This window comes from Tripterygium wilfordii, chromosome 14 (genome assembly GCF_013401445.1).
Source record: "Tripterygium wilfordii isolate XIE 37 chromosome 14, ASM1340144v1, whole genome shotgun sequence".
NCBI lineage: Eukaryota > Viridiplantae > Streptophyta > Magnoliopsida > Celastrales > Celastraceae > Tripterygium > Tripterygium wilfordii.
This window is the reverse complement of record NC_052245.1, coordinates 1,335,061-1,350,575: the sequence shown is the minus strand read 5'-3', so window position 1 is coordinate 1,350,575 and position 15,515 is coordinate 1,335,061. Positions and strand designations below refer to the sequence as shown.

Genomic DNA, 15,515 nt, shown 5'->3' with positions numbered 1-15,515 from the left:
GCCCAAAGGATTGTGTACACTACGTCACTACCCGTGCGGCCGTGGCAATAATTGGGCTTCAGACTTCAGAGTTGAGCAGTGAAGAGTGAAGACCATTGGTGGGCTATGATAGGAAAGGCTCTGTCATGCCTCGTAGAAGTGGATGCCTACCCTTAAAATCGTGCCGACTTCTTACAAAATCTCGCAAAAACTTTGTGATTTCCAAATATTTTAGAGTGCTAGAGGTGGGCGGTGTTAGTAGTTATGATCATTTTGCAAGCTACAAAAGACTACTTACTTTACAAAACTAGTTAATCCGAATCAGAGGACAGTTCAGACCGAGGATTCAATAAGCTAACCTTTCCAAAAAGTGCTTCCTCAACTTCATCCAAGTCATCCTTACCAATACCCCAGCTTCTGACAATCTCACTTCCAGGAGCTCCTCGTGCGGTCCCAAATTTGCGGAGATTCCCCAGCCTATTTTCTAGATATGGTAACACAGCACTGCTAGAACGTAGTCTAGCTGCCATAGGAATTGAATGAATATCAAGCAATCCCTTTGGCGAGGGACCTGAGACTGAACTCCCCAACAGCTCACCATTTTGGCCCACAAGGTTCCCAAAGAGGGAGGGGAATGGCAAAGGTATTGGGAGAGGGCAAAGAGCAGCAGATATATGACAGAACATTGGCCTTGTCAATTCATGTTCATAAGCAGTATGAACCCCTGCTTTTACTTCTGAAATGGAAGCCCGACCACCTCCTGCAGAAGAAGACAAGTTCTGAATTATTAAGGGCACTGTTAAGCAGATGAATAATGGGGAAAAAAAATGGAGGGGGAGGGGGCACCGCTGGAAACACCAATTAGCTGCTCGTGCCAGGCAGATGCAACACAAACAGTTGCAGGAAAAATTAGTGCAGGCACCCTCAGGCATATAATTTTTGCTGTTTGATTACTCTTAATAAGACCTTGTCATTCTTATTAAAAAAACCCTATTGCCATCTGGCATTTGTAGTACTTTTCATCCCTCAACTATTTGTCAGGTTTCATTTTCGTCCCTTAACTCTTTTTTTTTTCCCCTTTTTTGTCCCCCAATTATGGGTAAGTACCATGTTTATTCCTCGAATAAATCCGGCCATTGAAAAATCCTACGTGGCATCATGTTGTTCGTCAGATCAGGTTTTTTCCAACCTCAATCTCACTTGAAAGGATGAAAATGATACTTTTCCATAGTTTAGGGACGCAAATGGGAGAAAAAAAAGCTTAGGGACAAAAATGAAACTCGCCCCATAGTTGAGGGACGAAAAGTATCTTTTTGCCCCAGATAAACTAACAAGTTTTATGTGACCAGTAATACTAGGCTCTTCAAGATGCCAAAAGCCATTCTTCCAATTTTTTTATCGCATTGTCGTAAAACCTACTCAATGGATGGAAAGAGCATTATGTATTTGAAACATGATGGGCACAGAGATATGAAAAGAATTTGTAACAAATACCAGGAAGACCTGAAAAATATTACAAGCAAAAATGTCCAAGGCCAAAACATGTAAAAGATAGAGAGTACCCGAGGAAAGGGCTCCATGACAAGTAATTGACTCTACTGCCTGCATATCTTCCACATCCTCTGCGATTTCTGGTGTCAATGGATGCAAGTTACGTATCAAAGACTGCTCAACCTGGTTCCCTGAATTTCACAAAGTAGGTTATTCCATCAACCATAACTTATTAGCAAGGGTAAGGAGCAAAGCCATCTAAATAAGTACCATTCAAAGGTGGTGCTGGCATTGCAACATCTAGAATAGCCACATTGTTCTGCCTGGCTTGCCCTGCTAACATTTGTACAACTCCATTAACATCAACAGCACCGGAAACATAACGTGAATCTGCCAATGGCCCACTTTGTTCCATCCTGAAAGGAAGACTTATAGAATGTAGGGCAGCAGCATAAACAGCACTGCAATGGTAAGGCTTATCGTCTTGGATGTGGAGGAAAGTGGAAGCTTTGCCTTCAAAATTGCGGAAAAAGAAAAGAAAAGAAGATAATTTAACATAAGAGTCGACATATGAAATATATTTTGATGTTAAAATCAGAAGAAATCAAATTAACCAATGTAATACAAACATACCCAACAAAACTATATTATTTTAATAACAAATGTTAAAGGAAAAGGATTACTGCTCAGACAGATATATAAAATATCTTCGAGAGGGGAAAAGAAGAAAAGGCAGACCAACAATGTACGTCTATTTCAAGATGATAAACAAAACAAGTTATTAACGAGAACTCATTGAGTTTCCAAAAATGCTTCAAATACAACAGATTTGAAACAACATATGAGCGACCAATGTGTATTGCAAATGGAGAAAATCAATATTAAGCAGAAATTAAGAAATCACAAGTATTACTTACTTTGACTTAAAACAGGTAATCCAACTGGCACAATCAATTTACAGAAGGATGATAATCGCGAAAATGAAATTGCATCATGAAGAACCCTGGCGACTGCATGCTTTTGGGTTCTCTGTTTGATGTAAGATCTAGAATCCCTGACGGTATAGAGCAACACTGGGGTATTTGAGTATTCATCTGCAATATTCTCCAGAAAATCCCCAGCTAAAGCAGAGAAACCTCCTGAATCATCGACAATGAATTGGAAACCCTGTAAAATTTCACGGTAGAACAAGAAAAAAGAACTGTAAAATCTGCACAAGTTGTAACTTCTGGAATCTAAGATAGTTAACATTAAATCATCAAATTGGGTGAAACAATTAAAGTGGAATAAAGGGAAGATAAGCTTTATTGAGATCCCCTGACAGAATCATCTTAACAATCTTACTAATAATAAGTACCTGAATGTGATCACACTCTTCAGCAAAAAATCGAAGCCTCTCATTTATTTCTTCCCCTGGTACCCCAGAGAAAACATCTCTTCCTATACCATAGTTATCAAATTCTTGAGCATCTGTCCAAAGACCACTTAATTCATACAAACTCTGTGGATGATAGTGGACTTTCGAGAAATCTGTCCAAAACTGCACATCATTTTCTAAACTTGCTACTATCTCTTGGTCATGAATTTTTCTTTGAGAATGGGAATCCCCATTGCTAATACCATTTGAACAAGAAAAGTTATCCTGCTCCTCATCCAAACTTTGCAAGAAAATATTCTTCTTATGAGGCTCAGATGTATGGGTGGAGAAATTACCAGCCCTGCACGTTAGTCTATTGAAATTTAATTTCTTTAGAACGAACATAGCAGATAAATAACAAAAACAATACAAGTAGATAAGTTGGACGCTGTAAAAGCTTAGAACAACATAGGTCACCCAGCTTCAACCTTGTCCTAGAGACCCACATGTTCTTCTACATCCCCTCTAACTTCAAGAAGACATATCATGCCCGATATGCAGAAAGGGAAAAAAAAATACATCTAATAATAAACATCGAGATGCAATATATCAGAAATCTTACAGCCAGTCCATGCAAACTGGAACCTGAGGTAATCACTAATTAGGAAAATAAAGGTCTGACTACAATTACAGCACTTAAAGCCAATAAAACTGGTCACAATCATATCACCTCAGAAGGCCACAATTTTTAAAATGCAAGTAGTAATGACAAAAATCTTTGTTGGAAGATATTCATTAGTAATGGATTACAGTTTCATGTCCAGCCCAACCTACAAAACATGAAATTTCCATCTTATAATAATACAAAAACCAAAAGGTTTGCCACCTTAGCTCAAGTCTGAAAATATCGAATACAGACAAGCAAGAACTCTTTGGCCACTGGTCAAATATGTCAAATTTATATGAACTCACACTGACCATCATAACCTCAATGTCAGAGCTCCTAATGTGTATTTAAATACAAGAAATCTCACCATGTAACAACATCAGATGGCGTATGTCTGTCATCATTATATAATGTACCACGCGAACTCATAGACCCAAGGGACCCTGCAACAATGAGTTCAATCAATACATGCATAACAGAGAAGCAGAAAACAGGATTTCTGTTTCTTCGATTCTGCATAGCAACAGGCTACATTGCAGTCTTAAACTGACGTGATTTACCACTTTTAGTATGCTATCAAGCATCACCACCAAAACAATGAATGTATAAACAAACTCTCATTATTTGGAATATGTCCAGAATTTAGTGAAAAATACAGTAGGATAACTAGTTGATGGATGAAAGGGGGAAATGAACTACAAGATCCTCCACGTGATAGAATGAGAACTAAATACTGCAACAAGCAATCATATCTTTATATCCACATCATTTGCTTAATCTCTTAAGAAAACATGCCAAGGTGAAACAGAAAATAGTAAGTCTATTTCCATAAAATGTACTTGAATAATAATATCTTGGATAAACAGAATATGTCAAGGGTGCAACCTACAGCAGCGTCATTACTTCCATTTCATGTTCATAAACCTTTGGAACAAACAGGGTGGAACAAAAAGAATGCTGACTCCTATTCTAAAAGAAAAGAAAAAAATATCATATGCCGCTAAAACGTATTTATAGCATAGACCGAGGAAGGCACAACTAAATGACACTTGATTATTTCCAATGGCTCAGCAAACAAGTAGGCTATCATTCTGGTAGTCAGATCGAAAATTTCCAAACTAAACCGGATAAAGCATTCACAAATGTTGCAAATGGATCATTTACCTTGTAAATCAACTGAAAGAACGCGAGGAGTATAAGTTGGAGTGCCCTGCCCAAATTAAAAGCATCAGACATAAGCAGCACATATGTAATTAAAGGAGCAGCAAACCACTAAAGCACTGCACATTAAATGTATAAAGTTACATAGTAGGAATGTAGGATATTATCGACAGATATCAGAAAAAGTACCAGCATAAGGAATCAAATATTAAAAAATGTGAAAAGCATATAAAATCCAAAATTTACAAGTTCACCTAAATAAGAACTATAAATTGAAAAAAATCACAAGCAAAACAGTTTGCAATACACAGATGACCACCAATGGTATAAGTTACCAAGGGATAACCATCCTGCAAACGCATGCTTAAATTGCTGAACATCAAAAGAGAGAATGTCTCACCTGCAGTGTCTCACCAGTGCGGTACAGCACATCCATGTTTAGATGGTGATCCCTCAAGAGTGGGTCACTATTGGGATCGTCAGCCAACCCGAGCAGCTCATCCTTCAGCAGCAGTAGGCCCACACATAAATTCAACATTTCATTTTATCGTATAAGTGTGTTTATATTTAAAAAATACTGAAAAAATTAGTAATTTTAACAATATGGAGATAGCGGAGTTCTCTCTAATTCTTAACGAAAGTTTACAGAGGGCTCCGTCTATAATGACATTCAAAAGAACACGAATAGTATTTTTCTTCATGTAGTACAATTAGGCAGCAACAACAGCAGAGAAATACATAAGTTATGAAAACCTACCTGCAAGTTCCAAAAATGAGAGCCGATGAAGTTCGCGAAACCTCCAACTTGTACGGTCAAGATTTCTTTCATACTTCCAGTGAGTCTCTGAGAAATGCATAAATTGAGACAAAATTTGACTCATAATAAGAAATAAAACCCTAATTTCGGAAGTTACTCCACCAGAGGTAAGCATATTGGACTACAGCGATAGAAAGAGGAGATAATTACCTTAACTAATTCTTCTTCTGAAGCAAATATCAGGGAGTTCAACTGTGAAAATCCGTGAGAGAGAGCGCAAGTTTATAAGGGATTTTTGAGACGAAGACGAAGTAATTTTGGAACTTGGAAGTTGAAGTTGAAGTTGAAGTTGAAGTGATATATAAACCCTCTACGCAGGACGCTAGTCAGTAGATTTCTCTTATACTGTAGATGAGGGTTCATTCTGGAATAGTAGATCGAAACGGCGCGTTTTTAACTTAACTACTCTTTTTTATTAAAAAATGATAAAGTATTGCAATGACCCCGAATTTTTATGAAAAAGTCAATTTAATCCTTGAACTTTATTTATGATCGATTTAGCCCAGCTTTCAAAACTGTATTTCGTTATAATTTCTGTCTATTTAACTGATGTGGCAGCAAGCTTCAAACTATATGTCATGTTAGTAACGGAAAACAGCTGTCACATCAACAAAAATAGACAGAATATGTGCGTAGAGGCTAACGATATATAAAAGTAGAAGTTCAGAGAGTAAATTGATCTTAAATGAAGTTCATGGGACAAATTGATCTTAAATGAATATTTAGGGACCATTTCATAACTTCTCTCTTAAAAAAATGTAGTATCTTATACCATGCCATATACTCTTTTCATTAAAATAAACTTTGCAACCCAATTCGACGATACTACGACAATATAATTTGAACCAAAACACAGTGTACAGTCACAAGGGTATTGTTCCAATTGAAAATCGAACTTAAAACTTTCAAACAAGATTTGGTTAGATTAACTCCAGGGCTATTACCCAACTGATTGAGGATAATTTATAATGCTAAACAGTTCTAAACATTAAAAAAAAAAGAGCTTTGGTTTTGGATTGGTTCCCGTTCATCCATTTTTGTCAAGCAAAATCTTCAGGTGGGCTCGCCATATCCCTCGAATTACAGATTCACATGAATCGCAGTTTTTAATCATTTTCAATTTTAACTAGGAAAGCGACTGCTTTTGACTTTGATTCCAAATTATCCATCTTTGCACAAACCCAGCGATACGTGTAAACTCTACAAGACTACAAATTCATAGGTCATATTCCAATTCATTCGCCAATCAAATATTTAATATTATCCATATATGCCTACCTATCTTGATTTTTGGGTCAATTAAGATAAATTATGAGAGCTTCAGACAACTATTAGTAGTGGAATGCTTTAATTTATTCTTGCATCAAGTGATTTGAGATTAATATTTACATTTCCTACTCAGGGCAAATGCAATGGTGAAGTGGTATTGGGCCAACAAACATGTTGTCTTTTGCTGATATGGCTGTATTATAAAATGTGTTTTGCTTATGTGACTGTATTGGGATAAGTGTTTTGCTGATGTGGATGTATTGATATTTAATGTTTTGGTGTAGTTTTGTTGTGGATAATATGGAGGAATGAAATGTTGTTGGGTTGGGTGGAAAGAGAAAGTGTGTGGGAAGAAAAAGTGTATAGAAATTTGTGTTTTGCTGATGTGGCTGTATTAGAATACGTGTTTGACTTGACTTTTTGTGTAATAGAGGTGGGACCGGGCCAACAAAAATGTTGGCCCAGTAAATTGTTTCTTATTGCATTTGCCCTCAACATCTGGATTGCACACAGAGAGCTGCAAATACAATGAAGAGAAGCCATAGAACATGAACAAATACCCTATAAATGTATCCTCTACTCGAATGCTTTGACAGAAAGAGACTCTGTCAATTGCATCAGAACAAACAATCAACAAAATTGGCAAACCAAGGCCCATACTTAAAACAAAACAGAACTACATAAAGCCAACAATGTCATGTTGTCATAGATGACGAAGTGTATAGAACTCAGAGCAATGGAGAGCAACCTACTATATGTTGTTCAGAAAAATCTCACAACCTCTCTAGTTTGTTAAGCACGGCTTCAAAAAAAAACAACAAACTCCAGTCTTAATTCACTCTTTGTCAGACGTATTTCATGTTTACAATTTGATTCCCCATGGATATCTGTATCTGCAAAATTCATGGGGGATCAGTACTTCACACTGTACATCAACTTATTCCATTTTGTGTAACCTGTCTCTTCAACTTCGTCCATCTGATCTCTCGTCCTCCTCCTCTTCCATACTGTCTCCTCCAGAGCCAGAGCCAGGGCCACCTGCATTGAGGGGACCCTGTGGAGAGTCATTCGTTTCTGAGTAGTCTTTGCATTGGCTTTGTTCCATTGATAAGCCATTTTCAGGACCCTCTACAGAAGCTGGAAGTTTTCGAACATGAAGTCGGTATTTCTGCACAAGTACAACCATATAGCACAATTATCCATAGGAAGGTAAGCGCAGAAAGATAAACTGTACTAGGAGGACTTTCATCAAACACTTACTTGTAGATGGCTTTTAACTTCATCATTGGTTAAGCCATCCACTTGCATAAGGTCCCTTATCTGTTTAGGAGTAGCCACTGCAAGACCAAAAAAACCAATCAAATGATAATTTAAAATCTTTGATTCGATCGAACAATTCAATTTGGGCACATTTTTGTTCACTATCTAGCTAAGATCTTTGCCTTATTGAAAGCCCATGTCTGATACCAGCAGATCTAAAATTATAAAATCTCCAATTGTCTTTCAATGCATCCATTAATTCGCTAATAAGGTCTAACCTTGAGAACCCCCGAGTTGTTGAAGTGCATCAACAAATCGGCGATGAAGTTCCTGTGACCAGGACCTCCTCTGCTTCCTCTGCGTCTGTTGCTGCTGTTGAGGTTCTTGATGTTTACTTTGTATCTTCACTCGAACATATGAAGAAGACATTGGCGGTATGAGAGAAAGAGCTGGAACTTGTGGAGGAGCATCCTTCTCAGCCCCTTGAAAATCCACAAACGTCCCTCCCTTGCTTCCATTATTACATAGCTGACTCACCTTCCCAGCACCTAACCGATCGTTTTCTTCTCTTCTCTGTCCACAAAAACAAAATTCACATCAATTGCAGCCATGGATGAAAAAAGAGAAGACCGAAACAAAAACAAAAACAAAAAAGCTTTGGGCTTTACCAGTGCGAGTTCTGATATTGGGTCTTGTTTTCTCTGATCAGAGTCGATGTTAATGCTCCAAAGCTGAGCAGAGCTCATCCAGTTCTTCTGATCCTTCTTTTCCAAAATTAGCCCTCCATCGACACCCAATTTACCTTTCAATGGCCGAACCTCCTCCATCAAAGGCGGTCGATCATTCAATTCCCTCCACTGCATTGCCTCCTCCTTTAATCTCGTAATAGCTACAAAACCCACAAAAGAAAATAAAAAAATGGGCATAAAATCTTCAAGATCTCATTCAGATTATGCTAACAGAGAAAACAGATAGCATACCATCGTTTAAGAGGATCATACTGAGAGGAAGCTCCCGCTTAAAAGCTTCGATCTTTCTCAATTCATTTTCCAATCCTTCCACGTACTCATCAAGCTTTGACAATTTGAGCGAAGTCTCTGTTGCAGCTGAAACTTCCCCGAGAAGGTCACTGATGGTTCTGGGAATATAACCAAGAGACAAATTCAAGTTCAGGTCCATTTCGAAAAATCACCGCCGTTTGGACTTTCGCTCTCTGTATCTTGAACATAGAACCCGAAATTGTACAGGCAAAAATGGAGAGGAAGGGTTCTGTAGATACGAATATATATAGGGTAGGAAGAAATTCAGATTCAGGGGACGCGAATATTTGTAGACTCGCGTTCGGGTCGTCGCGTATCTGAGTCAACTCGGTGAATCGCTTATTAATCGGGCGAGTCTACACGTTTGGAATCTCTTGGGATTCCGTAGGCGAGTTGAGTTTTTTTGACCTCTTTTTCTTACTTAAAAAATTATTGAAAAAAAAATTATTTTTACTCCGTTTAGATTGCTTTTCGAAATGGGTTGTCTCCCGACCACATTGTAACACGTGGTGGAGACTTTTTTTTTTTTTTTTAATGAATGCATTGAATGCTTAGATTCTTGGTGTTATTAGTCGTCCGTTTATGAGGAATACTTTCTTCTAGACAATTGTCGGTTTCAATTCAGATTCCTTTGTCTTTGAATGACACGTGTTAAGAAAGTAATCGGGTTTCCACATACACGAGATAAACTAAGTATTTGCTAGAGATAAGGATTCCTTTGCCTATGGTCTTGAATTTGTTGGAATTTATTAACCGACAAAGATGCCTTTTGTGCTAAATGACAACTATTTGCAACCGTTGGTTGGTGTATCTTTATCAGCATTAGATTAAGGCACACTCGAACTAAATTTTTAGAAAATTTCCTCCTTTGTCGTAAGTTCCAAGGCAAATTCTCACCGACGAGAGAAATGATTTGATTGTCAACCAACTAAATTAGACATATGTACGTTTATTATTCGATTCCAATGAAAAATAAATTTCACAACGTATTTCCAAAAAGAAGTTCCAAGGCAAATTGATTTATTCTCTTTGACATGCATCCAAATAGCATGATAATTAGTTGATTACCTTTCGGTGTGCATTCAAACCTCACTTGGAATTTCTCCGAAGCTACCAACGAAAAAAGAAAGAAAGTTGTTTCCACATTTCGACCCTCGAGAATTAATTAATTGCTTAGACAAACTTGTAGTGTAATTAGTCAGAGAGACTTGATAAGCATCTGTCCTTTAGTTGCGATCCAGAGGTTAAGATGTCTGGCTTTTATGCACAAAACATCACCTGTTATGGAGGTGTTGTATCGCGATTGCCGATCAACGAACTTTAAGGCTCATAAGGTCCCTGCTTTGTTCGTGAGAAATAAATCAGAACCGAAAGTACTAATTCAAAGAATATAAATCCTGCCTTTGATTTGGCACCCCATTGAGTCCCACTCCAAATGTTTTCAACTTGTAGTTCTATTCAAACATCTACAACATACCTAATAAGTAGCGAATTGGATTCTTGCTGTGAAACCCCAGTTGAAAATCTAGAGAACAGAAGAGGAAGACGTAGGAAATCTAGACGAAGGTTGCAGACAAAACCCCCCATTGCTCTCCGGCTTAACCAGAACGAAAGAACGTGTGTCTCAGGTTAGGTCTTTGGTTGCAGACAAACCCCATTACTCTTGGGCTTAACAAGAAAGACAGAAAGAGCATCTCATGTTAGGTCTTCGAAAAATGAGCAGCCAGCAGTTTTGTAACTGTGAAGCCAGTGAAAGATTCTACATCAAAGAGGTCTTTCAGCTTCTCATCACATATTATTCTCCTCTTGTCAGATGGATCCTTCATGCACAAAGTAAAGCCATTAAAAAATGCCATTGAGAGATGACTATTTAGCTGCATGCTAGTATAGCCAAATAGATAACGCAGTCTACGGAGTTCTATAACTTTAGAATCTTAATAAAATACCATTAACTTCATTAATCGCCTGTACTAATTCCAAATGCCAAGCCCCATCATAATAGTAGATTTCTCGTTAAACGCTTCAGCATATGCTACTTTACACAATCACTTGCACAAGGAATATCAGCTACCCATGTAGCAGAAGAGTGTGAACTAAGAATTTAGAAAACTATACCCATGCTGTTGAGCAAAGTTGCAATTAAGTGTCACTGATATTATAAGTAAACACCAGGACTAGCAGTATATCATTTTCTTCATCTTGGAAAAATAAACCAATACCAGTCCTAAAGGCCCCTGAAAATTACAGACCACTAACACAACTCGAAACACTTAATTGAAGAAAAATGCTCTCATCATTCCAAGTGTTCGCCTTCCTCCAGATTAAAAGTAGACATGCAAAAACTTAATGTAGCTACCTCTGAATGTTCTTAAAATTGTTTTGAGCTCAGCCTATCATGAAATCTAATCACATAAATGGGACATTTAATCTCATGGATCTAGAGAAGAATATTATCAGAGTTATTTTTAGCATTAACAATAATTTCTCATTAGATTGTTGAGCAAAAAAGGAGGAAACTAAAGTCGAAAAGAAATTAGATACACGACGAGGGGAGTGACAGCAAACCTGGAGGTTGTTTTCCTTTATGTAATCCCACATTCTCTTGACAACGTCAGTGCGTGATAGTTCACTTTCTCCGGTACCAAGGAACTTTATTAGGGCATCTGAAAGTTGAAGGGGAGCAAGAAAGCCAGATTTTTCACCTTTCTGTCGCTTTCCCTTTTTCTTTGGCTCATCTGGATCTGAAATGATTTCAATATATTTTAATTAGAAATTCAATACACTTTTTTGAATGGAAGAGATTCAATCAGTTTATAAATTCTAATTGCCAAAAAGCTCATGGGAGTCGCATATAATTAACCATTAAGTGTATTGGTGAGACATTGTGATTATGTTAAGAGCTAGTATATCAAGTCTCTGTCTTACAAGACGAGAATACATAAATCAAGCTACCAGTCAAAGTGTAAAACACTAAGTGTCTAAGTCTAATCATGTGAAAATAAGGAATCTCGAAAATGGAAACATAGAGTTCCAAATCTAAATCCAGATAGAAGGCTAAGGTCAAGCTCACCTCGAGGTAAGAGAGGACATTGTGTCAAGTGATCAGACAGCGAAAACCTTGTCAAACCCATATAAAAATACTTACTGAAATTGAGAAGCACAAATCTGAATCTCAACAAAAATAGAAGGGCTAAGATTAAGCTACCCGCAGGTCATAGCAGCATGCAAAGGGGTGAGGACAGGACAGGCACAAATGTCATCCATGTTTTAACAGAAAAATTATGTAGTGCACTAGAAAATTATTTTCATCACTGAAATGAGTCTTCTACCTTCTTCTCTTTCATATTTCTGTTCCTCTTCCTTATCTGTTGACTTGACTGGAATAACTGTACAATTACAAATAAAAAAAAATTAAAATGTGTACTTTACTCCATTTCACCCTTCAAAACAACGCAAAATTAAGTTAATGGCCGTGTTTGCAGCATATTGACATTGAAACCACTGATAATAAGAAATACACGGCAAAGGTGACATTGTAGAAGTATACCATCACCTGAATCCAACGGCCAGATATGCTTTGAAAGGGCCTTATTCATCTGAAACATGTTAATAGAGTCAACACCAAAAAGGGCTCGCAGTGGTTCATCACAAAGTATATTTCGCCTATTGCTTGGGTCTTGCAAACTTTTCTCTTTGATATGAATCCATAATTGTTTGACAACCTAAAAACCAAGATATAAAGAATAATAAATTACAATGGCTCCTTGGTTCTTAAAGTAATAAAAATGTAAGTTCTCTGGAACTTTCTAGACATACCTCAGTTCTAGCCATTTCAGGCACCCCAACAAATTCCTGAAGTTGTGGAGAAAGGCTACATAATTTGCAAAAACCACCCCCTCTTTTCTTTGGTTCATTATTAAGCTTCTGAGACCTGAATTGCAAGATAGATCAATTAAATGCATGTATAAGTCCAGCCTATAATCAGAATTCCTTTGATCCTTACAAGCAAGACGAATGTGAATTATCAAACATATCTTAGAAGTTCCTGCATTAAAGATATGAAAACATAAAAGGTTTTGTTGCAGAATACGAGATAAAGTAAGAGACAAGCATGAAAATCAACTCAAAAATAATTTCCAAGATTACAACTAAACAAAGTGAAGTAATGGTTTAATTATTATTGGCAAATGTTCTTGATTAAAGTAAGAGACAAGCATGAAAATCACCTCAAATACAATCACTTCAATGTTTGAAAGAGGAAAGTCTTTTCTTCTTATCAAGTGCTACTGTTTTCTTACATAATGCATACAGTTTGTTGAGTTAAACACGAGTAAAATTAACTAACGAAAGGAAGTAGTAACTATGGAACTTCAAAGTAATGATTAATTATAATGCCATACCACAATCGTCAGCAATTGTATAAATTCAGCTTCTAGAATGGGAACGAATAGCAGAGAAGGATTCATATAGTCAAGTCTAACTCCAACAAACTTCTCTTATGGATTCAAGTAGCCGACTCAATTTTTTTGGGATGCAGGCTTTGATGATGATAATGATCCATGATCCATCTGCTTCATCCGGAATATAGGGATAAACGTGTCATCGAAAGATTTGTACTTCACAACAATCGCAACATGAAGTAGATGACTAATACCTAAGTAGCCAGATCCTCGATGCGCATGCCACCAAGAGAACATAGGATGTTCGAGTTTTTCTTCCAGAACGGCACTCGAGAGCAATAGGAGGATTTTTTTTGATAAATCATGCGGTTAAATGTATAAATATATAATATTGAGAACAATCAGAGGATGCCATAGTTACATGAAGTTTTCATCAACCACCTTGGAAATTAGACCAATATGCCCTCTGACAACATAAGACAATTTGTAGTCACGACCAAATATCAAAAGTATAACAGAGGAATTTAGGAAATAGAAACCAGCTTTTATTCTTAAGATTATGCAGTTTAGCTAGCGGAAATCTTATCCACAACAGTGATAGAAAATGAGTTGTTTTAATGGAGACCTGTTCAGATTGAAACAGAATCTCAATCCATGTTATTCAAAAGCTCCATCCCTGCATTTAGGATGAAGGCAAAAGCCTCAGCATTTTATTAGATAAATGATCATATTAAACAATTCCACTTGCAAAAATATAAACAGAACACAAAGTGCCACGAGACTTTGCTGTATGCTAAAGCAAAGAATAACATGAATGAGCAAATTAAAGCCAAAATGAATGTCACAGGCCTCCATGAAACTGCTAAGGCACGTCACTCTACCACTAACTTACAAAACACACATGGTCATATACACAGAAATATTACATAACTTTCTCCAAAAGTATCCTCAAATTACTAAAACTGATTTCCTGACCTCGTAATATCAAGAAAAAATGCCAGTTTTACTAGAAAGCTAAATGATGCTGCAAAGCTTAAAAGCCGTAAGGAAAATAAACCAACAAATACAGGAAAGCAATACGTATATAAAAGAGCGTATAAAGGAAATGTACGTGAATTCCATCATAGTTTTACTAAAAGCCGTCGGATGGAAATTAGAACAAAAGTAGCCCAAAACTACTCATTCAACCACCAATTGCAGATACATATACATAGTAGATTCAATAAAACGTAAAATATATGCAGAACGTAAAATCACAATCAATTCACAGACGAATTGCAGACACTGTAATTAGCTATAACTGACCGTCTTTTTCTTGCCGGTTTTGCATCACTCGACTCTTCTTCGTCAGCTTCATCTTCTTCTTCCTCATCGGCTTCATCTTTTTCCTCATCGTCAATAACCTCCTCCATGGATTCAGAGCCGTCTGATTTAACCTTCTCCTTCTGATTAGCATCCTCGTCATCATCGCCACTTACTTCGTTTTCTTCTTCGGCATTCTCGAGCTCGTTTTGGAGGAATAAGTCCACCTGCTCCCTAATAAACGCCTTCTTATCGGATAAATTGATACCAAAATCCTCTTCTAGCTTTCTGCGAACCGTAGCATTCGTCGTGGTGTTCAGGTCCGAACTCCGAAGAAACTCCCGAAGCCGGTCAATAAGCTCCGAGTCCGACACCATTATTTCCTTCTTCGTCACCGATGCTTCGTCTCCTGAGTACTGCTAGGGCTCGATTTGGTGAGGTCGGCAGGGCTCAACGAGTCAAGCGACTGCGAGGGAAAAAGAAGGAGGGAGAGAGGATTTTGGTTAGAATTGGGAGAATGGAGGAGGAAATGGGACAAATGTGGAAATGAAGGAAAGATTCTCTCACCTGTTTCTCGTTGGAGTGAAAGGGAAGGCCCCACAGGCGTCAGTCGTGGCCTCGTGGGCTTGCGAAAACAAGACTGATTTGCCAACAGAACATCGAACGCCTTTATCCATTTTGGATTTTGGTGGGTCCTTCCAGTCGGGGCTCATATGTTTGGGCTTCTTGGGCTTTGGTGTTGGCCCATTCGACTTATTAAATCCAAACTAGG

At 37.6% G+C, this 15,515-nt stretch overlaps 3 protein-coding genes across 4 annotated transcripts; all 3 read right to left on the bottom strand.

Annotated features, from left to right (window-relative positions):
• Positions 1-171: 171 nt before the first annotated feature.
• LOC120014569 (protein misato homolog 1) lies at positions 172-5,780 on the bottom strand. The gene is made up of 10 exons (XM_038866552.1): positions 5,623-5,780; positions 5,413-5,499; positions 5,056-5,157; positions 4,659-4,704; positions 3,862-3,937; positions 2,828-3,188; positions 2,388-2,637; positions 1,741-1,983; positions 1,542-1,661; positions 172-739 (listed from the first exon to the last, which is right to left on the bottom strand). The coding sequence occupies exons 2-10, from the start codon at positions 5,482-5,484 to the stop codon at positions 291-293; spliced, it is 1,719 nt and encodes a 572-aa protein (XP_038722480.1). The 5' UTR covers positions 5,485-5,499; positions 5,623-5,780; the 3' UTR covers positions 172-290.
• A 1,505-nt stretch (positions 5,781-7,285) lies between these two features.
• Positions 7,286-9,328, bottom strand: LOC120014724 (transcription factor HHO5-like). Its single transcript, XM_038866764.1, has 5 exons — positions 8,982-9,328; positions 8,670-8,890; positions 8,280-8,574; positions 8,002-8,078; positions 7,286-7,909 (listed from the first exon to the last, which is right to left on the bottom strand). The coding sequence occupies exons 1-5, from the start codon at positions 9,178-9,180 to the stop codon at positions 7,706-7,708; spliced, it is 996 nt and encodes a 331-aa protein (XP_038722692.1). The 5' UTR covers positions 9,181-9,328; the 3' UTR covers positions 7,286-7,705.
• A 1,070-nt stretch (positions 9,329-10,398) lies between these two features.
• LOC120014799 (upstream activation factor subunit spp27-like) lies at positions 10,399-15,355 on the bottom strand. 2 transcript variants are annotated; one of them, XM_038866866.1, is made up of 7 exons: positions 15,311-15,355; positions 14,747-15,209; positions 12,858-12,972; positions 12,589-12,763; positions 12,371-12,427; positions 11,607-11,782; positions 10,399-10,861 (listed from the first exon to the last, which is right to left on the bottom strand). In XM_038866866.1, the coding sequence occupies exons 2-7, from the start codon at positions 15,118-15,120 to the stop codon at positions 10,742-10,744; spliced, it is 1,017 nt and encodes a 338-aa protein (XP_038722794.1). In that variant the 5' UTR covers positions 15,121-15,209; positions 15,311-15,355; the 3' UTR covers positions 10,399-10,741. The 2 variants fall into 2 exon arrangements, with proteins under 2 accessions (XP_038722794.1, XP_038722795.1); XM_038866867.1 differs by lacking the exon at positions 15,311-15,355 and having other exon boundaries at positions 12,595-12,763; positions 14,747-15,288.
• Between the last annotated feature and the right edge of the window lie 160 nt (positions 15,356-15,515).

Excerpts from the sequence above, each read along its gene's own strand:
- LOC120014799 (XM_038866866.1), bottom strand. The coding sequence starts at position 15,120 with ATGGTGTCGGACTCGGAGCTTATTGACCGGCTTCGGGAGTTTCTTCGG. Across the intron at positions 12,764-12,857 it reads CTGAAATGGCTAGAACTGAG|GTTGTCAAACAATTATGGAT; the intron begins GTATGTCTAGAA and ends CTTGGTTTTTAG. Across the intron at positions 11,783-12,370 it reads GAAATATGAAAGAGAAGAAG|ATCCAGATGAGCCAAAGAAA; the intron begins GTAGAAGACTCA and ends AAATCATTTCAG.
- LOC120014724 (XM_038866764.1), bottom strand. The coding sequence starts at position 9,180 with ATGGACCTGAACTTGAATTTGTCTCTTGGTTATATTCCCAGAACCATC. Across the intron at positions 8,575-8,669 it reads CAATATCAGAACTCGCACTG|AGAAGAGAAGAAAACGATCG; the intron begins GTAAAGCCCAAA and ends TTTTGTGGACAG. Across the intron at positions 8,079-8,279 it reads ACAACTCGGGGGTTCTCAAG|TGGCTACTCCTAAACAGATA; the intron begins GTTAGACCTTAT and ends TTGGTCTTGCAG.
- LOC120014569 (XM_038866552.1), bottom strand. The coding sequence starts at position 5,484 with ATGAAAGAAATCTTGACCGTACAAGTTGGAGGTTTCGCGAACTTCATC. Across the intron at positions 5,158-5,412 it reads CTCATTTTTGGAACTTGCAG|GATGAGCTGCTCGGGTTGGC; the intron begins GTAGGTTTTCAT and ends CTGCTGCTGAAG. Across the intron at positions 3,189-3,861 it reads CCATCTGATGTTGTTACATG|GGCTGGTAATTTCTCCACCC; the intron begins GTGAGATTTCTT and ends ACTAACGTGCAG.